General features: G+C 44.8%; 1 protein-coding gene across 1 annotated transcript in view; it reads left to right on the top strand.

Moving 5' to 3' along the window:
- LOC126168763 (protein unc-93 homolog A-like) overlaps positions 1-27,325 on the top strand; it is a 334,913-nt gene that overhangs the window by 240,464 nt on the left and 67,124 nt on the right. The window contains exon 4 of the mRNA XM_049920584.1: positions 17,493-17,637. Within this exon, the coding sequence (XP_049776541.1) occupies positions 17,493-17,637 (145 nt within the window). The remainder of the gene's footprint in view (positions 1-17,492; positions 17,638-27,325) is intronic.

Below are 27,325 nucleotides of genomic sequence, written 5' to 3'. Positions count from 1 at the left end.
TGGGTAGTCCGTTGTCTCCTGTGATCGCAAATTTGTTTATGGAAGACTTCGAGGAACGTGCATTGGAGTCGGCGCCTTTGAAACCCTCCTGTTTCTTTAGATATGTTGACGATACCTTTGTTGTTTGGCCTCATGGTAGGGAGAAATTGAATGCCTTTCTAGAACATCTGAACTCGATCCACCCGAACATTCGTTTTACGATGGAGGTGGAAGAGGATGGTTGCCTTCCCTTTCTTGACGTGTTGGTTAGGAGGAAGGATAATGGATCATTGGGACATGCAGTCTACAGGAAACGTACTCATACCGACTTGCATTTACAGGTTAGTTGTTGTCACCATCCGGCTCAGCGTGAAGGGGTACTTCGTTTGTTGTAGCCTTTGTCCTTGAAAACTTTACGTAAGTGCTCAGTTCCCTCTGCAGGTTTTCTGTGTCTGGGACGGTTTCAGCTATTGACATTGATAAACTAAAACTAGGGTAAATTAGAATGCCAGTAGTGTTTGTAGCAGGATTCTAGTGAAAGCCTTTTAGGAGATATCGTATTTCGAAAAGTTTCCATATCGACACTTGTACAAAACTTGTGGTAGTACATGCTAAAGAACAACACAGGTGCATACACTAGTTGTGCGCATTCTGACCAGTAAAGAGACAACTGACCGTCACAGGCTGTGTTCAAAATAACCATGCTTCCAGTCTGCTGCACACTTGCTAACATTTTAGCGGAGATGTCCGAGCATACTGCAGCACTACGTCGCTGCATGTAATAGGGCGTAGTTAGTATGTCCTTGTAGACAATATCTTTCAGCTTCCCCCACAAAAAAGTCTACAAGCGTCAAATCCTAGGAATAGGCCGGCCAAGGTACAGGTTCCGCTGCGTCCAATCCAGCGATTTGGAAACAATTCTTGAAGGCATGCTGTAGTAATTCATGTACTTTGGCAGGACAACCGTCATGTTGATATCCCATGTCCCTCCTAGTCTGCAGAGGAACGTCTTATAACATCCGTGGAAGACGGTCTGTTAGGAGGCTGCAATACTTAAGCGCGTTCAATGTTCCGTCTATGAAAAGCGGGTCCGACCTGATGGCTCACCATCCCACATTACACGTTTACCTCCTTTAGACGCTGACATTCTACCAGACGAAGTCAGTGGGTATTTGTAATTCAATACCGGCGTAGTGTGTCTGGTAGGAAGGACACGGCCCAAGGGAGATCCTATCGATCGCACAATGGTTCGGGATTGTTAACAGACCAATAGCGTACGAGTATATTTCGGTGGTTTACCCGCCCATTATTGGTAAATGTGACTTCATAACTAAACACTGTACACGATAGTCCTGGAGTAGCCTTTCTTAATGCCCATGTACAGGAGTTAACACGATTCTCATAATCGTTTCCATGCAGCTCTTGATGGAAAGAGACGTGATAGGAACGTAACGTAAGTCGTCAAAGAACGCGTAGGCACTTGCTTGACTTATGCCGTTTCCTCGCGCGATTGTGCGGGAGCTAACGTGAGGATCAACTACAGCAGCAGCAAGAACATTAATTTTCCCCTCTTCTGTCGTCGCTAATTCCTTCTGTCATGTTGTCTAGGTGTTACACGACCACTTTCACGTGACTGGTTGAAGAGAATACTAAACAACTGCCGAGATGGTTAACGTCTGTTCTGATATCTTTCTGATCTAATTCCCTCAGCATCACCCATCTTACATCGACTACATTCCATTATCCTCGTTTTGCTTTTGTTGATGTTCATCTTATATCCTCCTTTCAAGAAACTGTCCATTCCGTTCAAATGCTCTTCCAAGTCCTTTGCTGTCTCTGACAGAATTACAATGTCATCGGCGACCCTCAAAGTTTTTATTTTTTCTCCATGGATTTTAATACCTACTCCAAATTTTTCTTTTGTTTCCTTTACTGCTTGCTCAATATACAGATTGAATAACATCGAGGTGAGGCTACAACCCTGTCTCACTCCCTTCCCAACCACTGCTTCCCTTTCGTGCCCCTCAACTCTTATAACTGCCATCTGGTTTCTGTACAAATTGTAAACAGCCTTTCGCTCCCTGTATTTTACCTCTGCCACCTTTAGAATTTGAAAGAGAGTATTCCAGTCAACATAGTCAAAAACTTTCTCTAAGTCTACAAATGCCTTTCCTTAATCTATCTTCTAAGATAAGTCGTAAGGTCAGTATTGCCTCACGTGTTCCAACATTTCTGCGCAATGCAAACTGATCTTCCCCGAGGTCGGCTTCTACCAGTTTTTCCATTCGTCTGTAAAGAATTCGCGTTAGTATTTTGCAGCTGTGACTTATTAAACTGACAGTTCGGTAATTTTCACATCTGTCAACACCTGCTTTCTTTGGGGTTGGAATTATTAAATTCTTCTTGAAGTCTTAGGGTATTTCCCCTGTCTCATACATCCTGCTCACCAGATGGTAGAGTTTTGTCAGGACTGGCTCCCCCAAGGCTGTCAGTACTTCTATTGGAATGTTGTCTACTCCCGGGGCCTTGTTTCGACAGGTCTTTCAGTGCTCTTTCAAACTCTTCACGCAGTATCGTATCTCCCATTTCATCTTCATCTACATTCTATTCCATTTCCATAATATTGTCCTCAAGTACATCACCCTTGTATAGACACTCTATATACTCCTTCCACCTTTCTGCTTTCCCTTCTTTGCTTAGAACTGGGTTTCCATCTGAGCCCTTGATATTCATACAAGTGGTTCTCTTTTCTCCAAAGGTCTCTTTAATTTTCCTGTAGGCAGTATCTATCTTATCCCTAGTGAGATAAGCCTCTACATCCTTACATTTGTCCTCTAGCCATCCCTGCTTAGCCATTTTGCACTACTTGTCGATCTCATTTTTGAGACGTTTGTATTCCTTTTTGCCTGCTTCATTTGCTGCGTTTTATATTTTCTCCTTTCATCAATTACATTCAATATTTCTTCTGTTACCCAAGGATTTCTACTAGCCCTCGTATTTTTACCTACTTGATCTTCTGCTGCCTTCACTACTTCATCCCTCAAAGCTACCCATTCTTCTTCTACTGTATTTCTTTCCCCCATTCCTGTCAATTGTTCCCTTATGCTCTCCCTGAAACTCTGTACAACCTCAGGTTCTTTCAGTTTATCCAGGTCCCATCTCCTTAGATTCCCACCATTTTGCAATTTTTTTCAGTTTTAATCTACAGTTCATAACCAATAGATTGTGGTCAGAGTCCACATCTGCCCCTGGAAATGTCTTATAATTTAAAACCTGGTTCCTAAATCTCTGTCTTACCATTATATAATCTATCTGATGCCTTTTGGTATCTCCAGGATTCTTCCATGTATACAACCTTCTTTTATGATTCTTGAACCAAGTGTTAGCTATGATTAAGTTATGCTCTGTGCATAATTCTACCAGACGGCTTCCTCTTTCATTTCTTACCCCCAATCCATATTCACCTACTATGTTTCCTTCTCTCCCTTTTCCTACTCTCGAATTTCAGTCACCCATGACTATTAAATTTTCGTCTCCCTTCACTACCTGAATAATTTCTTTTATCTCAACTGCAGAGCTGGTTGGCATATAAACTTGTACTACTGTAGTAGGCATGGACTTCGTGTCTATCTTGGCCACAATAATGCGTTCACTATGCTGTTTGTAGTAGTTTATCTGCACTCCTATTTTTTTATTCATTATTAAACGTACTCCTGCATTACCCCTATCTGATTTTGTATTTATAACCCTGTATTCACCCGACCAAAAGTCTTGTTCCTCCTGCCTCCGAACTTCACTAATTCCCACTATATCTAACTTTAACCTATCCATTTCCCTTTTTAAATCTTCTAACCTACCTGCCAGATTAAAAGATCTGACATTCCACGCTCCGATCCGTAGAACGCCGGTTTACGTTCTCCTTATAACGACGTCCTCTTGAGTAGTCCCCGCCCGGAGATCCGAATGGAGGACTATTTTACCCCCGGAATATTTTACCCAAGACGACGCCATCGTCAGTTAACAATACAGTAAAGCTGCATGCCCTCGGGAAAAATTACGGCTGTAGTTTCCCCTTGCTTTCAGCCGTTCGCAGTACCAGCACAGCAAGGCCGTTTTGGTTAGTGTTACAGGGCCAGATCAGTCAATCATCCTGCAACTACTGAAAAGGCTGCTGCCCCTCTTCAGGAACCACACGTTTGTCTGGCCTCTCAACAGATACCCCACCGTTGTGGTTGCACCTTCGGTACGGCCATCGGTATCACTGAGGCACGCAAGCCTCCCCACCAACGGCAACGTCCATGGTTCATGGGGGGCAAACATACACCTTTTTAATTGGAGCAGTGCCTATTGACATTAAAAACTAAAAGTAGGGTAAATTAGATGTCAGTGCTGTTTTTTGCAGGATTCTAGTGAGAGTCGTTAACGAGATATCGTATGTTGAAAAGCCCCATTGTTTGTGCCATTCAGTCTGCGTAGTTGCTAGGTACGATGTTACAGTGTGCTTGTGTGTTCCTCGAGTGCACTGCGACTTGCTAATTAGATAGTATGTGATAGTTGAAGTAGGTCTCGAGTGGACGATGGGATTTACCAATGCAGAAAAGCTGACATGCTCATGATGTATGCAGAATGTAGGAAGAATGCAGTTCGTTTTTGTACGGTGTATGCAACAAGATACCCAAACAGACGTTAACCATCTTGGCAATTATTTAGTAGCCCCGTGTTTTTTAGAGCTAATATGAAGTTGGAGAAAGCTTTTAGTGGCAGAAATTGTAACTAGATTTTGTGAAATTATATTTTTCAGTGATGTGTTTATTTTCGCGTTACTGTCACTTTCATAGCTTCCAAATATCAATATCCGGAAACGTGACTTTTCAGAGATTCGTAGGATCTCGCAAGAGATCAGCTGGCAGGTTAACCAATGTCGTGGCAGTTGTAGCTAATTAACTCCGTCTCGATGGACAGAGTGAGGGTAGCGCACCTAATCAAAACTGTCTTACAAGCGCGCTAGAATTTGATTGCAGGACGGCCAACAAATTGTTTCCCTTAGTGATTGTGGCATAATCTCACCTCGAAAATGAATAAATAGCAAATGACATGGGCCACGTGGACTTCACAAGGGAAGTTCCTTAGATTTCACGAAAAGAGACGCGGAGAGGAACGTTATAAGTGCCCCGGTGGTCTATTAATCGTATTCGTTAGTATCTGTATGTTGGTTTTATGGGCGCCTTTAAACGAGGCTGTGAACTAGACGATACTAAACCACGGGCCCCTTTGACCTTAGCAGTCGTCACATTAACTAAGCGCGGCTGGTGGAGTTTTCCGAGGACGCGACCGTGGCCTTCACAACTTGCGTAACTCCCCGCCGAGTCGTCGCACCGGTTTTCGACGAGACCCTGACACTGGCAAGGCCTTAGCCGGGCGTGTCCTACCGGAATCTACATCTTCAGCAGGCCGGAGCAGCTTTTCTGTTGTTCTTTTAAATGGAAGTACTTCTACATTTTGATACACTTACGTGGCTCCCTCTGTCTATGTATAGCACGTAATACCTTGGTTACAGGCGAAGCGGCCGATTGTGGCATCACTGACTTCCGGGTTCCATCAGGAGTTTTCCGAGAGTTTCCACGAATCCTTCGTGCTGGCCTTTTGGAAAGGTGCAGTATATAGCATTTCCGATGCAATATTTCAGCTGCTTGTTTAATTCTGATACAACCTTGGAAATACATGACAACAAGCGGCAGTAATGCGTTAAAATCTCGTGGAATTGTCAGTTGTGTAATTAAATCGAGGTTTCATCTCAAGTTCAGTTTTGTTTCAAAAAGATTACTAGCGACACCTACAATACCTCATATTCAGTGATCCATTTCTGTATTGAATACGATGCCTGCCGCCCTAGATACAGAAAAGTGGGACCGACAAAGTTGACCCTGTGCGTAAGTAAAAGTAAAATACTGCGCATACACCCGAGAAGAAATCCACTAATGAACACTTACACTATAGGCGACAAATTTCTGGAAACAGTAACTACCGTATCTCGCCTAGGAGTAGCCCTTCGGAGCGGCTGTAAGTGGAATGACCATATAAAATTAATAATAGGAAAAGTAAATGCCAAACTGAGATTCATATGAAGACCCTTAAAGGAATGTGGTTTATCCACGAAAGAAGTGGCTTACAAAATACTTGTTCAACGAATTCTTGAGTATTGCTCGTCAGTCTGGGAGTCTTACCAGATTGTTTTATTAGACGAAGTAGAGAAGATCCACTGACGAGCAGCACGTTTCGACACGGAATCGTTTAGTCGACACGAGAGCGTTATGGCAATGCTGCAAGAGAGGCGTTGTGCATCACGGAGACGTTTATTATTTAAATTCCAAGAGAATACGTTCCGCGAAGAATCGGACAACATATTGCTTCCTTCCACAGACATGTCGTGAAATGACCACAACGAGAAAATTCGAGAAATGAGAACTAATACGGAGATTTACCGACAACCACTCTCCCCATGTCCCATTTGCGAATGAAATAGAGAAGACAGGATGACGTAATGGTAGCAAGTGTGCTCTCTGCTCTACAGGGCGGGACAAATAAAAGTGACGTGCATCAGTAAATGTTGTTGTTTTGGTGGTCTTCAGTCCAGAGACTGGTTTGATGCAGCTCTCCATGCAACTCTATCCTGTGCAAGCTGCTTCATCTCCCAGTACCTACAGCAACCCACATCCTTCTTGATCTGCTTAGTGTATTCATCTCTTGGTCTCCTTCTACGATTCTTACCCTCCACGCTGCCAACCAATACGAAATCGGTGATCCCTTGTTGCATCAGAACATGTTCTACCAACCGATCGCTCCTTCTAATCAAGTTGTGCCACAAATTTCTCTTCTCCCCAATTCTATTCAATACCTCCTCATTAGCTATGTGTGCTACCCATCTAATCTTCAGCATTCATCTGTAGCACCACATTTCGAAACCATCTATTCTCTTCTTGTCCAAACTATTTATCGTCCATGTTTCACTTCCATACATGACTACACTGTATGCAAATGCTTTCAGAAACGACTTCCTGACACGTAAATCTATACTCGAAGTTAAAAAATTCATCTTCTTCAGAAACGACACAGACTGTGTCGCCTAGCCAACAAGAGATGTTGCAGGACGATTTGATTCACGGATCCAGTTATATGGCTCCTTCCGTGTATTGCGATTTTACGACTATGACGAGTGGGGCCTGAAGATGGCATCAATGCAATGCTGAAACTGGTAGCAATTAGAAGTTCCTAAAATAAAATAAATTTCTAGAATACACACGGCTGTTGGAAAATTATCGCATCAAGAAGTACATGTCCAAACCGTCCGCTCGCGCTAACACTTCAAACCTCCATCACTGCTAACGAATCCGTCCAACCACAGAGTCTCTTAACGAGGGCAAAGAGCGCGGTCCGTGATATTAATGCAGTCTATAGCGCTGCCAACATACAAACATATAAACAGTCTACTTACACCTTAACTGTTGTCCACCAGGCGATTTCGCTCTATTTAAAAAAAAAAAAAAAAAAGAAAGAAAACCGACGCACCACAAAGGAATTATCTGAATGGGACGCAGATGGGTAGATGTCATGTTCATGTACAGACAAACAAATGATTGCAGTTTCAAAAATAGGATGATTTATTCAGGAGAAAGAGGTTCACAAATTGAGCAAGTCAGAAACGCAGTGGTCCACCACTGGGCCTTATACAAGCATTTATTCGGCTGACCATTCATTGGCAGACTTGTTGGATGTCCTTCTGGGGGACATCGTGCCAAATTCTGTCCAATTGGAGCGTTCAATCGTTAAAATCCCGAACTGGTTGGAGGGCCCTGTACAACACGCTTCAAAATGTTCTCAGTTGGTGAGAGATCTGGTGACCTTGCGGGCAGAGGTAGGGTTTGGCAAGCACAAAGACAAGAAACTTCCACCGTGTGCAGGTGGGCATTATCTTACTGAAATGTAAGCTCTGGACTGGTTGCTATGAAGGTCAATAAAACGAGGTGTAGGACATTGTCGACGTACCGCTGTGCTGTAAGGGCAGCGCGGATGATAACCAAAGGGGTGCAGCTATGAAAATAAATGGCTCCCCAGTCCAACATTCCTGGTTGGCAGGCGACAGTCAGGTTAGTATCCCTCCTCTGTCGGTGGCGGCTCCAAACGAGCCTTAGCTGGTCATCAGGGCTCACTTCGAAGAGGAATTCATCACTGAAGACAATTCTGCTGCAGTCCATGAGATTCCAGACCTAAGACGTGTCTGTAGACGCTTCAGACAGTGATGTGAAATCAGTCTCAATGTCGCCCGCCGTAGGGTCCCATAACGAGACGTGACGGTCAGAAGTGCCATATCTTTTCATAGTAGGGCCCCTTTGGTTGTCACGTGACATCCTGATAGCCATAGTGGTACGTCGATGAAATTCTACGCCTCATTTTGTTGCACTTGGTTTACATTTCAGCAGGATAATGCCCGCGCACAAACGGCAAGAGTTTCTAGCTCCTTGTCTTAGTGCTTACCAAACCGGCAAGGCAGAACGGTCGCCGGATCTATTCCCAATTGAGTACGTTTGGTGCATTATGCGTAGGGCCCACAACCACTCGGGATTTTGACTATCTAACGCTCCAGTTGGACAGAATTTAGCACGATATCTCTCAGGACGACACCCAGCATCTCTATTAATCAATGCCAAGCCGAATAACTACTTGCACAAGGGCCATAAGTGGACCAACGAGTCATTGACTTGGTCAATTTGAAAGTTCTTTATCTTGAATGGATCATCCAATTTTTCTGAAACTGTAATCATTTTTTTTTCTCTGTCCATGTACCAGGTGATCAAAAAGTCAGTATAAATTTGAAAACTTAATAAAGCACGGAAAAATGTAGACAGAGAGGTAAAAATTGACACACATGCTTGGAATGACATGGGGTTTTATCAGAACAAAAAAAAAGTATTGCTAGACGCGTGAAAGGTCTCTTGCGCGCGTCGTTTGGTGATGATCGTGTGCTCAGCCGCCACTTTCGTCATGATTGGCCTCCCAGGTCCCCAGACCTCAGTCCGTGCGATTATTGGCTTTGGGGTTACCTGAAGTAGCAAGTGTATCGTGATCGACCGATATCTCTATGGATGCTGAAAGACAACATCCGACGCCAATGCCTCACCATAACTCCGGACATGCTTTACAGTGCTGTTCACAACATTATTCCTCGACTACAGCTATTGTTGAGGAATGATGGTGGACATATTGAGCATTTCCTGTAAAGATCATCACCTTTGCTTTGTCTTACTTTGTTATGCTAATTATTGCTATTCTGATCAGATGAAGCGCCATCTGTCGGACATTTTTTGAACTTTTGTATTTTTTTGTTCTAATAAAACCCCGTATCATTCTAAGCATGTGTGTCAATTTGTACCTCTCTATCTACATTATTCCGTGATTTATTCAGTTTTCAAATTTATACTGACTTTTTGATCACCCGGTACATCACATCTACCCATTTTCGTCCCATTCTTATAATTTCTTTGTGGTGCGTCGTTTTTTTTTTCAGCCTAAAGTGTACTTCAAGTGTGTGAATAGTTAACAGTCGCTGGGTGCATTTCACGACTGCAGGTGATTGGTCGAAAAGTTCTTAAAGGAAAGCCAGAATCTTGACATGCTTTGCTGGTTGTGTCGGTCATTAACCATTTTCAGTACCCATTTTCCATATAACTGGTGATATCCGAGCTTCCAACGACAATCGGCTAAATAGTGGTGAGCCCAACAAGGTGAAATTTGTCAGCCAGAGCACTCACCGTCACTTGATCAGATCGCAGCTTTTGGTGCAGTTGTTGCACTATTTTATGTTTGTGAAATGACCTTGTTGCTCCGTCCTTAATCGTGTATACTTGCAAGATCACTTTAACAGTCTTGGCGCCATTGTTTGACCTTTATTTCATTCATTGCTCTCGGCACCTAAAGTAGGCTCAACCCACGACGAATCTGAGCGGCTGTAGACTCGTTCGCACACAAAAGTCGAATTCTGAAATGTGCTTCTCAAGTTGTAGGACCACCGATTTTCGAAGACATTGTCTTTTGCTTTCGTCCACTGTCAAATGACTACCGAATTAAAACAACGACTTGAGTGACTTCGTGAAAATCAATAGATGGCGCCGCGTCAGTGCAACTTTGTTCTCAGCTGCTGACATTTACATGCAAACCTAAAGTATTTACTTTCCAAATATTTACCGAGCGAGGTGGCGCAGTGGTAGCACACTGGACTCGCGTTCGGGAAGACGACGGTTCAATCCCGCGTCCGGCCATCCTGATTTAGGTTTTCCGTGATTTCCCTAAATCACTCCAGGCAAATGCTGGGATGATTCCTTTGAAAGGGCACGGCCGACTTCCTTCCCCATCCTTTCTTAATCCGATGAGACCGTTGACCTCGATGTTTGGTCTCTTCCCCCAAACAACCAAACCAAACCAAACCCAAATATTCTGTAGTAGTCGTTTAATGCTTAGTAAATGTGATTGTAATGCAGTCTACACTCAACATTTAAGTATTGGAGGCACCGTCGCGTCAGCGGTCTGTATTTGTATCCATATTCATCATCATGTTCATGACCTCATCACGGAACCTGCTGTGCGCAAAACAGTCTTTTACAAAACAGACACCACGAATTCGGAAAACTAAATGCGAATGGCGTTTATCCCTCAACATAACGAATACAGATGAGGAAAGCAGTTACATTCTGTGTACCTCGACGATCGAAGTCGAAACGTCATTCAGTGAAAAAAAACTAGATTTGCTACAGGCTCATTATTTCATGACAGACAGAGCGTATCATGTTGCCCAGTGCTAAGATCGTCATCTTCAAATGCGCTTCAGACAGCGAACATGACACAATGAAGTGGTAGCTACTAGCCTGCCCGAGATGTGAACTGTTTCATCCAAAGCGAAAATGACAACTAATGTTTTGCTTCACATGTGAATTTCTTCTACATATTTTCTGCCATCTACTGTTGCGCGAAATAGTATACTTGTTTCAAATTTATCCACGAGCGGCGGGAAGAAGAGGTCGGCAACGCTCGGCAGCTCAGCTCTCATAAATCCGGTTTTGCGTTTGCACATACATGTACCGACCGCAAGACACCTTACAGATGTAGCACTGTCACGTACGCCGTTTCCTGTTCCAGTCTCGAACGAGTGCAGGAATAGGAATTATTATAAGTAAAAATCGTATAAGTTCTAATCTCTCTAATTTTACGTTCGTGGTCTTTTCGGGAGACATCCGTTGGATGCAGCAATTGTTGGTTGGCTCTTCTAGAAACGATGCTCTCGTAATTTAACATTAAATCATACCGTCAGTCACAACGACTCTCTTGCAGCATTTGCCACTGAAGTTGGGCCGCCCGGAGTGGCCGAGCGGTTCTAGGCGCTACAGTCTGGAACCGCGCGAGCGGTACGGTCACAGGTTCGAATCCTGCCTCGGGCATGGATGTGTGTGATGTCCTTTGGTTAGTTAGGTTTAAGTAGTTCTAAGTTTTAGGGGACTGATGACCTCAGAAGTTAAATCTCATACTGCTCAGAGCCATTTGAACCATTTTTGAACTGAAGTTGGATGTGCTTCTCCATGACACTTCTGTGCTTGCTAAACGATCGTGACGAAATGCGCTGTAGTTCTTTGGAACTTCTCTCTGTCATCTATCAATCCCAAACTGATAAACCAAAACATTATAACCAACGAGATTGTCGAGCCGCGCGGGATTAGCCGAGAGGTCTAGGGCGCTGCAGTCATGGACTGTGCGGCTGGTCCCGACGTAGGTTCGAGTCCTCCCTCCGGCATGGGTGTGTGTGTTTGTCCTTAGGATAATTTAGGTTAAGTAGTGTGTAAGCTTAGGACTGATGACCTTAGCAGTTAAGTCCCATAAGGTTTCACACACATTTGAACATTTTTTTTTTTTGAGAATGTCGAAAATGGCGAAGCTGGTCGAATGTTCACGTGCTACTGTCGTAAGCATATACGGAAAGAGGTAGAAGGACAGTGAAACTACCACTAGGCGCTAACCGGTTGGACATCCACGAGTCTTCAAAGAACATGTGGGTTCGGAGGCTTGTCTGCTTTGGAATGTAGGATAGATGGTGTGATATGTATCTCTGCCGAAAGAGCACAATGCCCGTGCATACACAGGTGTCTCGGAGCACAACGATCATCGTATATTGGAGTTCATCCCTACCATCCCTTCTTGTTCACATGTTGGCAAAACGATATCCTCAATTACGATGACAGTGCTCACGGGACCATCGAGATTCGACCGTCGATCAATGGAAACGTCTCTGATCTTCGGGTGAATCACATTTTTGCTACACTAGGTCACTGGTCGTCTCCTCAAACGCCGTTATCGAGGTGAACGGCGTGTAGCGTCGTTCAACGCACCGGGAGCGTTATTATGCTATGGGAGACATTCTCCTGTACTTGCATGGGACTTGTGGTAGCAATCGAAGACACGCTGGTAGCTGCGAACCACCTTCATCCCTTCATGCTTGATGTCTTCCCCGACGCCGAAGTCATCTTTCAGCTGTATGTTATGTTATGTTATGTTAATCGGGGACCTGGAAACGACGGAGAGGCTCCGTCCCCGCCGCAGCCGCAGTGGTCCACAACCCCGCGACGACTACCGCAGTCCACTTCGCCCATCCGCCGCCCCACACCGAACCCTGGATTATTGTGCGGTTTGGTCCCCGGTGGAAGTCTCACTTCCCCCAGGGAAGTCTCACACCTGACGAGTGTAGTCCCTATGTTTGCGTGGTAGAGTAATGGTGGTGTACGCGTACGTGGAGAACTTGTTTGCGCAGCAATCGCCGACATAGTGTAGCTGAGGCGGAATAAGGGGAGCCAGCCCGCATTTGCCGAGGTAGATGGAAAACCGCCTAAAAACCATCCACAGACTGGCCGGCTCACCGGACCTCGACACAAATCCGCCGGGCGGGTTCGTGCCGGGGACCGGCGCTCCTTCCCGCCCGGAAAGCCGTACGTTAGACCACACGGCCAACCGGGCGGGCTTTCAGCTGTATAATTGTCCGTATGCCGGAGCCAGAACCGTTAGTTTGAGGAGCATTGTAGTGATTTCATTTTGATGTCTCGGCAACCAAATTCGCCTGATGTCTATCCTATGAAACTCATCTAGGTCTCTATCGGGCGCTGTCACCGCGTACGCAAATCAGTGGCCTTTTATTTACTCGAATTACATGACCCGTGAGTAGATATCTAATGCCACATACACTATGTGATCGAAAGTATGCTGACACCCAAAAAAACATACGTTTTTCGTATTAGGTGCATTGTGCTGTCACCTACTGTCACGTACTCCGTATCAGCGACCCCAGTAGTCATTAGACATCGTGGGAGAGCAGAATCGGGCGCTCGACGGAACTCACGGACTTCGAATGTGGTCAGGTAATTGGGTGTCACTTGTGTCATACGTCGAATGGTTCAAATGGCTCTGAGCACTATGGGACTCAACTGCTGAGGTCATTAGTCCCCTAGAACTTAGAACTAGTTAAACCTAACTAACCTAAGGACATCACAAACATCCATGCCCGTGGCAGGATTCGAACCTGCGACCGTAGCGGTCTTGCGGTTCCAGACTGCAGCGCCTTTAACCGCACGGCCACTTCGGCCGGCATCATACGTCGGTATGTTAGATTTCTACACTCCTAAACATCTCTAGGTACACTGTTTCCGAAGTGATAGTGAAGTGGGGACGGGATGGGACATGTACAGCACTAAAGCGTACAGGCCGACCTCATGTGTTGACTCAGAGACTGCCGACAGTTGAAGAGGGTCGTAATGTATGATAGGCGGACATCTATCCAGACCACCACACAGGAATTCCAGACTGCATCAGGATCCAATGCAAGTACTATGACAGTTATGCGGGACGTTATAAAACTTGGATTTCAAGGTCGAGCAGCTGCTCATAAGCCACACGTCACGCCGGTAAATGCCAAACGACGCCTCGCTTTTAGTAAGGAGCGTAAACATTGGACGATTGAACTGTGGAAAAACGTTGTGTGGAGTGACGAATCACGGTACACAATGTGGCGATCCGATGGCAGAGTATGGGTACGGAGAATGCCCGATGAACGTCATTTGGCAGCGTGTGTAGTGCCAACACTAAAACTCGGAGGCGGTGGTGTTATGGTGTGGTCGTGCTTTTCATGGAGGGGGCTTGCATCCCTTGTTGTTTTATGTGGCGCTATAACAGCACAGGCCTACATTGATTTTTAAGCACCTTCTTGCTTCCCAGTGTTGAAGAGCATTTCGGGGATGGCGATTGCATCTTTCAACATGATCGAGCACCTGTTCATAATGCACGGCCTGTGGCGGAGTGGTTACACGTCAATAACATCCCTGTAATGGGCTGAATCCTACAGCACACATATGGGATGTTTTGGAACGCCGACTTCGTGCCAGGTCTCATCGACCGACATCGATATCTCTTCTCAGTGCAGCACTCCTTGAAGAATGGGCTGCCTTCCAGCACCTGACTGAACATATGCCTGCGAGAGTGGAAGCTGTCATCAAGGCTAAGGGTGGGCCAATACCACACTAAATTGCAGCATTATCAACAGGGGCCGCCACGAACTTGTAAGTTATTTTCAGCCAGGTGTCCGTATACTTTTGATCACATAGTGTACCTCCACAAAACTACCAACAAACTGTCGGATCCCTGATATGCAGAGTCAATTATGTATTTCGTTTCAAAGATGGACAAAGAAACTATTAAGTAAGTGGTCATAATGTATTGGCTCATTAGTTATTATGTAGTAAGAGTGACAGTAACGGTCATTATCGTATCGTTGAAACTAGAGCTTTCTAAGCTAATTTCATCGTAAGGGGCTGCACTCCCTGAGATTTCTCCCTATGACTGAATGTTACGTGCCTTTCTTAATATTATTTTTATGTCGTTGTTCCACTTTAAATGTTTCCTTGCGCATATTACTAAATGTTTAATGGAAGTGATTACACAATGAAGGCTTTCACGACCGGATGTTTCAGCTGCCGAGATTTCTTCCGGGCTGTGTGGCCGTGGTCCATGGAACTCTTCTGTCCCTGAAGTTTCGTCCAAAGCTACGTTGGACATCTTCGGAGGTGCTACTGGTAGTAGTCTTGCCAACTGACGAGTCGGACGTCGAAGAAGACCTAAATATCGTGGAAAGTGGGCGTGGTCTGGATTTCACGTGATAGCAGAGATGAACCTTGTCAAGGATAAAATATAACTATCGATCATAGTACGTCAAAGATAAAAACTTCTCATCAATTCCGTAGCGCCACTGTAAATATATCGCTTTCACCGCGTCTTCTTTTCTGTTTAAATTAGCACCATGTTTATATATTATATATAGAGAGGCCATCGAAATACAATACTGGCCATTAAAATTGCTACACCACGAAGATGACCGAAAGGAAGAAGATGATGTGATATGCAAATGATTAGCTTTGCAAAGCATTCACTCAAGGTTGGCGCCGGTGGCGACACCTACAACGTGCTGACATGAGGAAAGCTTCCAACCGATTTCTCATACACAAACAGCAGTTGACCGGTGATGCCTGGTGAAACGTTGTTGTGATACCTCGTGTAAGAAGGAGAAATGCGTACCATCACGTTTCCGACTTTGATAAAGGTCGGATTGTAACCTATTGCGATTGCGATTTATCGTATCGCGACATTGCTGCTTGCGTTGGTCGAGATCCAATGACTGTTAGCAGAACATGGAATCGGTGGGTTCACGAGGATAATACGGAACGCCGTGCTGGATCCCAACGGCCTCGTATCACTAGCAATCGAGATGACAGGCATCTTATCTGCATGGCTGTAACGGATCGTCCAACCACGTCTCGATCCCTGAGTCAACAGATGGGGACGTTTGCATGACAACAGCCATCTGCACGAACAGTTCGAAGACGTTTGCAGCAGCATGGATTATCAGCTCGGAGACCATGGCTGCGGTTACCCTTGACGCTGCATCACAGACAGGAGCGCCTGCAACGGTGTACTCAACGACGAACCTGGGTGCACGAATGGCAAAATGTCATTTTTTCGGATGAATCCAGGTTCTGTTACAGCATCATGATGGTCGCATCTGTGTTTGGCGACATCGCGATGTATGCACATTGAAAGGGTGTATTCGTCATCGCCATACTGGCGTATCACCCGGCGTGATGATATGGGGTGCCATTGGTTACACGTCTTGGTCACCTCTTGTTCGCATTGACGGCACTTTGAACAGTGGACGTTACATTTCAGATGTGTTACGACCCGTGGCTCTACCCTATATTCGATCCCTGCGAAACCCTATATTTCAGCAGGATAATGCACGACCGCCATTTGCAGGTCCTGTACGGGCCTTTCTGGATACAGAAAATGTTCGACTGCTGCCCTGGCCAGCACATTCTCCAGATCTCTCACCAATTGAAAACGGCTGGTCAATGGTGGCCGAGCAACTGGCTCGTCACAATACGCCAGTCACTACTCTTGATGAACTGTAGTATCGTGTTGAAGCTGCATGGGCAGCTGTACCTGTACACGCCATCCAAGCTCTGTTTGGCTCAATGTCCAGGCGTATCAAGACCGTTACTACGGCCAGAGGTGGTTGTTCTGGGTACTGATTTCTCAGGATCTATGCACCCAAATTGTGTGAAAATGTAATTACATGTCAGTTCTAGTATAATATATTTGCCCAATGAATACTCGTTTATTATCTGCATTTCTTCTTGGTGTAGCAATTTTAATGGCCAGTAGTGTATATTATATATAGAGAAGCCATCGAAATGTATAAACATGGTGATAATTTTCACAGAAAATAAGAAGTTGTGAAACTCAGCGATGTATGGAGAGTGGCGCTACAGAATCGATGAGAAGTTTTTATCTTTGACGTACTATGATCGATAGTTACATTTTATCCTTGAAAAGGTTCATCTCTGCTATCGCGTGAAATCCGGACCACGCCCACTTTCCACGGTATTTAGGCCTTCTTCGACGTCCGACTCGTCAGTTGGGAAGACTCAGCACTACCAGTAGCACCTCCGAAGATGTCCAACGCAGCTCTCGACGAAATTTCAGGGACAGAAGAGTTCCACGGACCACGGCCATACAACCCGGAAGAATTATTGGCAGCTTCCAGTGATTGTTCGGAAATCGTTCAATCACACAGTACAGCGCTTTTCGTCATTGAACTTCTTAGTGTTAAGCGTTAACTGCCAACTCATGCACCCGGCGCCGAACCTCTGTATTTCGCTACAGTATTCCAGCGACTTCCCTGCGTGCAAACAGTGTCATCAGGGGACAGCCTCACGGAGTGCCGCTGTGCACGGCCGCAAAATGTTGTATAGCGCGCAGTAACGTGTAGCTCTATGTACCAGTGTGACAGTGTGTGTGTGTGTGTGTGTGTGTGTGTGTGTGTGTGTGTGTGTGTGTGTTGACTTGGTGAGCAGCGTCGCTTTGTGGTGGTTCCGCAGCGCTCCGGACGAGGAGGAGGCGTCGGGGCTGCGACTGGTGACGGCTTCGGCGCGCCTGCTGCGCGACCCGCTCCACTGCCTCGTCACGCCCATCGCCGTCTTCTTCGGCGTCACGCAGGGCTTCCTCGGCGCCGACTTCACACAGGTACTGCCGCAACACCCAACTCCCAACTCCCTACTAGAGTCTCGTACTAAATAAGCTCATCCGTAAGAATATTAACCATCCCTGTGCTGTGCGTACTGTAAGACCTTCGGTACACACACCATCAGATTATTTGACTTGTCGCTCTAACGAAGTAGGTGAGTGTCAGCAATATGTCTCTTGGCCTTATCGTGGCGTGTTTATCTTCTGCCGTTAGGTCAGACGATAGAAATGCCACTTGCACGCTTAGAGTAGCAGATTGACGGTGACCAACTTTAAACATAACTTGATTAATTTTCACACACATTTATTAAAATAATAAAAATCATAGACATTACGTAACTTGATTCTGGATGCTGTTTACAATTGACACTCTGAAGTTCCTTTGGTCTTGGTACGTTGATCTTATTCTCACTTATCTCTGATACTTGACAAAGTGTCTATACATTTCTCTTCATGGCTATGTACAGGAATATGATAATCTTATTAGGCGCAGACTGAAACTTGACTATAGACTGGTACAGACAAATTCAGACTAATGCAGACTGGTACAGACTAATGCAGACTCACTGATCGGAGGTCTGTACACTCGTTATAATACCTCGCGCGTTCAGGTATTACTGCGCGAGTGTGATCCCCGGGGAGAAAAGGTTCCAGGTTAGCAGCAATCTCATTGGCTGCATTACATATTAATACGCGGATCGGCGGAAGTAGAATTTGGTCCGTCTCTAAGACAGCGCCATCTCGTAGTGCGGAGACGGACGAGCGCTGCGCCTGCGCTGTTGTGCTTAGCGGGGCGCGTTCTATTGGAAAAGTTGTGTACGCACTGACTACGCGGAACTATGTACACAACAATCCCTTTAAAGGTTCGCATTGGTCGCTTTCACGCCCTGTGCGTGCCATAGAGCTGGTGCCACGAGGCCGTATCATCCTCCACTGCCGACCTAAGTCACGGCAGTAAAGTGATGTCTACCAGTATACACTGTCTGATCAAAAGTATCCGGAAACCACTACGTAATGCGGAATTGACGAGTAGGTACCACTTCTCTATTGACCACAATATACTCGCTGCGAGTATTATGTGGTCAGCAGAGAAGTAGGAACAGCAGACTGGATCCGTCCCGAGAGCTCAGCAAGCTGGAGAAGTCATTGGATGTAATCTGAGTGACAAATCCATCAGGGACATTTCAACCCTTCTAAAGTTGCTAAACTCGACTATTTCTGATATGACTAAACTGCAGTGCTGTTTTTCTGGGGGAATGCTCGGGGATGCGTACCCCTAAACTTTTTCGTCGACGAAGTAATTTTTTTTTTTTTTTTTTTTTACGATGTTGAGAACTTGGAAGAGCGCCAAGGATTTATTTCACGGACGTAACTTTTTTATTTCATTTTTTCGTGTTGGTTGTTGCAATACGAACGATACAGTGCAGTTTTTGGTGGGAAAAGCGATGTCATCGACTGTTTCAAGCATTTCGAAGCTGCGGCAACCGTTCTCGACAGCTGAATTGCTGGCAGCCAGTTCGCCAAGCATGTAGTGCCCTCGCCCGCCAATAGTGGGCGATGGTAGTGCTAAACGGATATGCGTACACTCAGACGCCGACCTACCGATAGATGTCTCTACGGTCCCGCTACCATGATCCTTCGCTATTCATTGCCATCTTTCTTTTGTTGTTCTTTATTCGTTTGCACTTGCTGTTCCATTCTTGTCGGTTGTGCGAAGTTTTACAGTGTGTCCTGTCTTACGTTGCAACTTGTAAGTTACGTTGGAGGTGAGAGATAGCAGAAAACTAACAAATTATTTTACTTGTTGTCCTGCATCTAAAAGTCGACTGAAGATTCCGATACCATTTTTTTTAGTTCTACATGTTCATGACATCATCGCTAAAAGCAGACGGGTAGTATCCCATGCTTCAGTTATAAATAATTTTCGCTGCATTATATCCAATGTCGGAGTACCCTCAAACTATTTTTTTTAGAAAAAAAGCTCTGCTAAACTGGAAATGCGAAGGAACAACCACAGCTGAATCAAGACCACGTACTGACAGGCTGTGACCGTCGAGCACTTCTGAGGGTGTTTGTAAAAACTAAGCTCCGTCTGATCAGGCCATGAAGTCCCAACGGTACCGACCGGCCGGCGTATCATCCTAAGCTCACAGGCGTCGCTGGACGCCGACATGAAGCGGCATGTGGTCAGCACACGACTCTCCCAGCAGTTGTCAGTTTTCGTGACCAGAGCCGCTACTTCCCAATCGAGTAGCTCCTCAATTGCCCTCACAAGGGCTTAGTGCACCCTGCTTGCCAACAGCGCTCTGCAGACTGGATGGTCACCCATCCAAGTGCTGGCCCAGCCCGACAGCGCTTAACTTCGGTGATCTAACGGGAACCGGTATCACCACTGCGGCAAGGCCGTTGGCACAGAGTTTGTAAAAAATACCTGACATCATCTATCTACATCTACATCTACATTCATACTCCGCAAGCCACCCAACGGTGTGTGGCGGAGAGCACTTTACGTGCCACTGTCATTACCTCCCTTTCCTGTTCCAGTCGCGTATGGTTCGCGGGAAGAACGACTGTCTGAAAGCCTCCGTGCGCGCTCTAATCTCTCTAATTTTACATTCGTGATCTGCTCGGGAGGTATAAGTAGGGGGAAGCAATATATTCGATACCTCATCCAGAAACGCACCCTCTCGAAACCTGGACAGCAAGCTACACCGCGATGCAGAGCGCCTCTCTTGCAGAGTCTGCCACTTGAGTTTGTTAATCATCTCCGTAACGCTATCACGGTTACCAAATAACCCTGTGACGAAACGCGCCGCTCTTCTTTAGATCTTCTCTATCTCTTCCGTCAACGCGACCTGGTACGGATCCCACACTGATGAGCAATACTCAAGTATAGGTCGAACGAATGTTTTGTATGCCACCTCCTTTGTTGATGGACTACATTTTCTAAGGACTCTCCCAATGAATCTCAACCTGGTAACCGCCTTACCAACAATTAATTTTATATGATCATTCCACTTCAAATCGTTCCACACGCATACTCCCAGATATTTTACAGAAGTAACTGCTACCAGTGTTTGTTCCGCTATCATATAATCATACAATAAAGGATCCTTCTTTCTATGTATTCGCAATACATTACATTTGTCTATGTTAAGGGTCAGTTGCCACTCCCTGCACCAAGTGCCTATCCGCTGCAGATCTTCCTGCATTTCGCTACAATTTTCTAATGCTGCAACTTCTCTGTATACTACAGCATCATCCGCGAAAAGCCGCATGGAACTTCCGACACTATCTACTAGGTCATTTATATATATTGTGAAAAGCAATGGTCCCATAACACTCCCCTGTGGCACGCCAGAGGTTACTTTAACGTCTGTAGACGTCTCTCCATTGATAACAACATGCTGTGTTCTGTTTGCTAAAAACTCTTCAATCCAGTCACACAGCTGGTCTGATATTCCGTAGGCTCTTACTTTGTTTATCAGGCGACAGTGCGGAACTGTATCGAACGCCTTCCGGAAGTCAAGAAAAATAGCATCTACCTGGGAGCCTGTATCTTAATATTTCCTGGGTCTCATGAACAAATAAAGCGAGTTGGGTCTCACACGATCGCTGTTTCCGGAATCCATGTTGATTCCTACATAGTAGATTCTGAGTTTCCAAAAACGACATGATACTCGAGCAAAAAACATGTTCTAAAATTCTACAACAGATCGACGTCAGAGATATAGGTCTATAGTTTAGCGCATCTGCTCGGCGGCCCTTCTTGAAGACTGGGACTACCTGTGCTCTTTTCCAATCATTTGGAACCTTCCGTTCCTCTAGAGACTTGCGGTATACGGCTGTTAGAAGGGGGGCAAGTTCTTTCGCGTACTCTGTGTAGAATCGAATTGGTATCCCGTCAGGTCCAGTGGACTTTCCTCTGTTGAGTGATTCCAGTTGCTTTTCTATTCCTTGGACACTTATTTCGATGTCAGCCATTTTTTCGTTTGTGCGAGGATTTAGCGAAGGAACTGCAGTGCGACCTTACTCTGTGAAACAGCTTTGGAAAAAGGTGTTTAGTATTTCAGCTTTACGCGTGTCATCCTCTGTTTCAATGCCATCATCATCCCGGAGTGTCTGGATATGCTGTTTCGAGCCACTTACTGATTTAACGTAAGAGGAGAACTTCCTAGGATTTTCTGTCAAGTCGGTACATAAAATTTTACTTTCGAATTCACTGAACGCTTCTCGCATAGCCCTCCTTACGCTAACTTTGACATCGTTTAGCTTCTGTTTGTCTGAGAGGTTTTGGCTGCGTTTAAACTTGCAGTGAAGCTCTCTTTGCTTTCGCAGTAGTTTCCTAACTTTGTTGTTGTGTCACGGTGGGTTTTTCCCGTCCCTCACAGTTTTACTCGGCACGTACCTGTCTAAAATTCATTTTACGATTGCCTTGAACTTTTTCCATACACACTCAACATTGTCAGTGTTGGAACAGAAATTTTCGTTTTGATCTGTTAGGTAGTCTGAAATCTGCCTTCTATTACTCTTGCTAAACAGATAAACCTTCCTCCCTTTTTTTATATTCCTATTAACTTCCATATTCAGGGATGCTGCAACGGCCTTATGATCACTGATTCCCTGTTCTGCACATACAGAGTCGAAAAGTTCGGGTCTGTTTGTCCAAGATGTTATCTCCACGAGTCGGTTCTCTGTTTAATTGCTCGAGGTAATTTTCGGATAGTGCACTCAGTATAATGTCACTCGATGCTCTGTCCCTACCACTGCGTTGGTAAAGCTGAGGGACATACACGCTAATCCAAAGTGCTACCAGCAGTCCAGCTAGTACAATTACTGTGCGTAGAGAGTTAAAGGCTGGGTACAGTGCTCGAGCAGCTCCTCGTAAGCCACTCACTTCGGCATTCACTGCTGAGCTACGCTTGAGGTGGCGTAAAGAGCGACGTCACTGGACAGTGCTTGATTGGAAGTGAGTGACTGGAGTGATGAATCACGCTATATCCTGTGGCAATGCCATGGGAGGGTTTGGGTTTGCCGGATTTCTGAAGAACATTACATGTCATCTTGTATAGTGCCAAAAGTGAAGTATTGACTGGGTGATGTTAGGTGTCTGGGTGTTTTTCGTGGTTACGGGTGGTCCCCTTATTACACTTAAGACAATGCTAAATGCAGAAATACATAAATACATTTTACAGCACTATGTACTGCGTACTGTAGAGGAACAGTTTGGAGTTAATGACTGTATGGCAATGCACCCTGTCATAAAACAATATTTGTGAGGCGATGGTTTGTGGACAATAGCATTACCGATTGACCTTCCCATAGTTCCTACCTGAACCCAATGGAACATCTTTGGGATAAGTTAGAACGTCGATATCTCTCCAGACCCTAATGTCCAACATCACTGCATTCTGCTGGTCCTGTTCTTGAAAAACGGACTACCATTTCTGTACAGACATTCAGTACACCTCATTGAAAGAGTTTTCAGCAGAGTTCAAGCCGTGGTAAAGATCAAGGGTGAACATATCCCGTATTACTGTCCAATAATACCTGTCCGGATACTTTCGATGAGCCATTGTGATATGGTCCCGTTGCGGAAGATCATTACCGCCAGAGAGCTGAGCTGTTGCACCCCTTCGTTCTGAAGGACCGGCTGACTCAGTTCACTGTCGACTGCCATACTGAGCACTTCGAGTGCTCTCGTTGCTCTCTCTTCAGTACACAGCGTGGCACAACATTCTTTGCGCACCTTAGGTGCAGAGAAAGTTCCTCACAAAAAATCACATGTGATAATACGCCGTGCCCTCAATTTATGTCGCAGGAGGCAAACGAACTAAATATCACATTTGAAACTGTGTTTGAGACGGTTGCAGGAATCGCTAGCTATTCCAGTAGCTTATTAAAGAGAATCAAGAAGGAATAAGGCAAACATAGCCTTAAGTACTTCCCAAGGCTTAGAAATACGATGAAAAAATTTTATGGTTGGACAGTATAGCCGAGCAGGTACTCAGGACAGGCTCATAATTTCCATGCAACAAATGTTCTTTATTTTACATTGTCAGCATTGCAATGCTGAATTTTGTACCTGTTTGCTGTTTTATGAGGTTTCCTTCTCGCAATGCATGGTTGATCTTGTGTGGCTTTGGATGATGCTTTTCGTTTATATCACTGTTTCGTTTCTTTTACCTCAGTGAGAAACTATTGACTTTGAACGTCTCTGTCTGCCGAATTATTCGTCGTATTGTCATAGCCTGTTAATATGATCATACCGAGCGAAGTGGCGCAGTGGCTAGCACACTGGACTCGCATTCGGGAGGACGATGGTTCAATCCCGCGTTCGGCCATGCTGATTTAGGTTTTCTGTGATTTCCCAAAATCACTCCAGGCAAATGCCGTGATAGTTCCTTTGAAAGGGCACGGCCGACTTCCTTCCCCATCCTTCCCTAAACCGATGATGAATATGATCATTTTCAGATTCACTAGCTGTAGCTTACAAGTTATACAGGATGTCCCAGAAATACTGCGACAAACTTCGAGGGGTTGTAGAGGGTGTCTTGAGGAGCAAATTGACGATAGGAACCTGTGTCTGGAAACGTCATCCAACGACGCTACAGAGCGTTGAAGTTATCGGCGGCAGCGCCTGCCACTAGGCTGCCCCTTTAACAGTAAACATGACTGTATGCTGACAGAGAGTAGGCGGAAAGTCTCGCAATATTGTTTGTTATTCAGTGACCGCGACTGATTTCCACGATCGCCAATGGAGAAGATGAAGCTAGCTGCCACATAGACAGGCCTTGTCTATTATGCATGCAATGCCTTGCTGGATGACAGTTTTGGTCTTGGGTTTCCATCTGCAGTTTATTTTTCTCCTGTATACCGAAAAACATTGTAGATTTTAGAACGCTCAAGGAGAAAAATAAACTGTGCATAGAGATCTGTGTCTGAAACTTCCATCCATCAAGCCAACAGAGCATTGCATCCGTAGGAGCCAACGTCTTTCTTCACAGCAGCTAGCTCCACATTTTCCCTTGGCTTGGAGCATTTCTCTGTGTAATAAGCACTGCATTGACTAGTTGTAAATATGTTTAACAGAAAAGTTAATGTATTCATTGATTTTACCAAACATTATTTGTGGCATATGTGACACACACGGGGGTGTCAGAACTGTCTTCTTGCTATGGAGTAGAGGAGCAACGTTGGCTTCTGCTCACACCTTACTGGATACAGAGAATAGCATGATCGCAGGAACACCAACTACAGAGCGTGGAGTTGCGGTACGCGTGGGCGTACATCTGTCTGCATCTACATTCTGTTTCAGGAGGAATAGTAAATATTTTTGGAAGTCCTAGTATAGACTAAGTCGAGTAAAACATTCCATTTAACATGAGTGCAACTTTTGGTGGTTACAGAGATACAGCTGTTAAAATGTAACCTAAACAAATAGTCACATAAGCTGTTAAGCAAAGGCAAATGATTAAGTTCATAAGCGATTTTCGTAAAGGTGTCCTTTGGTAGTACAAATGTATCTGTAACATAATATTTGTGATTGAGCCTCTCCTCTAAATGTATTCTAGATCTGGGTGCCTGTTGCGTCGTTTTAAAGTGGTTTAAGTACTAATCTAATCGCAGCCATATAAATGATTTTAAAGATACTACAGGTAAACAATGTCATATTCTTTAAAGTAATGTTACGCCGATACGGAGCGATTGTGTTTTCTGAAGCTGACTTAACGATACATGGAAGAACTGAAATGGTCTGTTGTGGAATGTCAGGCTGGCACCATTGTGAGTTTTGAAGTGTACGAGGGGCACGTGTACTGTATAGTTGCCGATAAGAAGTAGTGTGAACCTCTTAAATGCGCTGTAATTCACCATTGCACCAGCGCCACTTAGCCAGAGTATGATGGCAACCTGACGCGCTACAGCGTCGACATGGTTGCCCGCCTCCCAGGCGGCAAGGGAGTGCCTTGTGAGTCGTAAGCCTAGAATTTTCAGCAAACGCTGCAACTAAAGGTTCCGTGTTCTAACGCATACTTCAACGTACATACTGATTCCGTAAAAAACAACACACAACATACTCAGAATATATATTCGGAGAGTCCATATACAAAACAAATCCATGTTTCTGCACAACATTTCGACGACTTATTGTTAGTCGTCTTCGTGATGTGCTGCCGACTCGGACCTGAACGCACTCTGCCTACACTCTAGCCAGTTTTATAGTCTTGATCAGTTGCTAAAAATGATAGTCTTACTGGTGTACTGTCTGCACTCCAACGAGGCCTGCTGCCACCTCAGTTGCTGCGATCTACCGGGTGACTCGGTGCCTACTCGTCGTCACCGATTTTGTCCGGCCGAGCGAGGTGACGCAGTGGTTAGCACACTGGACTCGCATTCGAGAGGATGACGGTTCAAACCGCTTCAAGCCATCCTGATTTAGGTTTTCCTTGATTTCCCTAAATCGCTTCAAGCAAATGCCCGGATGGTTCCTTTGAAAGGGCACGGCCGACTTCCTTCCCATCCCTCCCTAATCCGATGGGACCGATGACCTCACTGTTTGGCCTCCTCCCCCAATCAACCAAACAATAGATTTTGTTCGAATTTATGGTATATGCAGGGTCTGGCCAGAAATGAAAGTGACAGAATGGAGAGTTCCAGATGGCCAAGGGTTTAAAAAATAGCATTTGAACGATGTTTCCACCATTTGATTGTACAATTTTTTATTTTTTATTTCTATCAGGGTTTCGGCCTTAAGTCATTATCAAATGCAACGCTGAAAACGCTTTTTTTTGCGCAAATACGTAAACAGTGAGTACGACCAAAATTTAACACCAGTATGCCATTCCAATGTCAGTTTACACATTATCGAAAGTAATATTACTTACATGTCGGGTACAATTAGACTCTGAACTGGGTGTCCCAACGTGTAGATAAGTACAAAATCAGAAAAATGTACGGCAGACATGTAGCAAATACGTTTTCCAGCGATTAAACGATTGAGACACAGAAAAAAAAGTGTGTGAAATCTTATGGGACTTAACTGCTAAATTATCCTAAGGACAAACATACACACCCATGCCCGAGGGAGGACTCGAACCTCCGCCGGGACCAGCCGCACAGTCCATGACTGCACTGAGACACAGAATGAATATCAATACAGTAGTTACAAGTGCACTTAAAATTGTCTAAAATATACTGTATTATACTATGGAAGTTATTTGTTGACTGGTAGTCAAAGATGAACAGGGTAGTCTACGTCGCATAATCCATAAATACAGAAAGATCATAGATACATAAAATCATAAATCTTTGGAAGAGCTATATTATTTGTGAATACATCTGTGTGTACATCTTTGGAAGAACAGTGTTACCTATAAATACAAGTTGTAAACAATATCCTTATAACACGAAAATATAACATAATGCCGGAAAGAGTACCCTACATCATATACCAGGTTAATTTGGAAACACCCGTACATCAGTGCATAGTAGAATAATTATAACCGTTACAGATCACGACCATCCGTCGAATCTTATTATAAAGTGGGTCTACGTAACATACATAAAGATGGTATAGAAAATTAAGAAAGTTTGCCATTAAAATATTACGTGTTGTAACAAGTACGGTGTAGAAGAGCTACAATAAATGAAATATAAAAATACAGGCTGTATCATAATTAATGGCGTA

The sequence above is a fragment of the Schistocerca cancellata genome, chromosome 1 (genome assembly GCF_023864275.1).
Source record: "Schistocerca cancellata isolate TAMUIC-IGC-003103 chromosome 1, iqSchCanc2.1, whole genome shotgun sequence".
In the NCBI taxonomy this organism is placed as follows: domain Eukaryota; kingdom Metazoa; phylum Arthropoda; class Insecta; order Orthoptera; family Acrididae; genus Schistocerca; species Schistocerca cancellata.
Note: the sequence above shows the minus strand (reverse complement) of the source record. Positions and strands in the feature narration are given on the sequence as shown.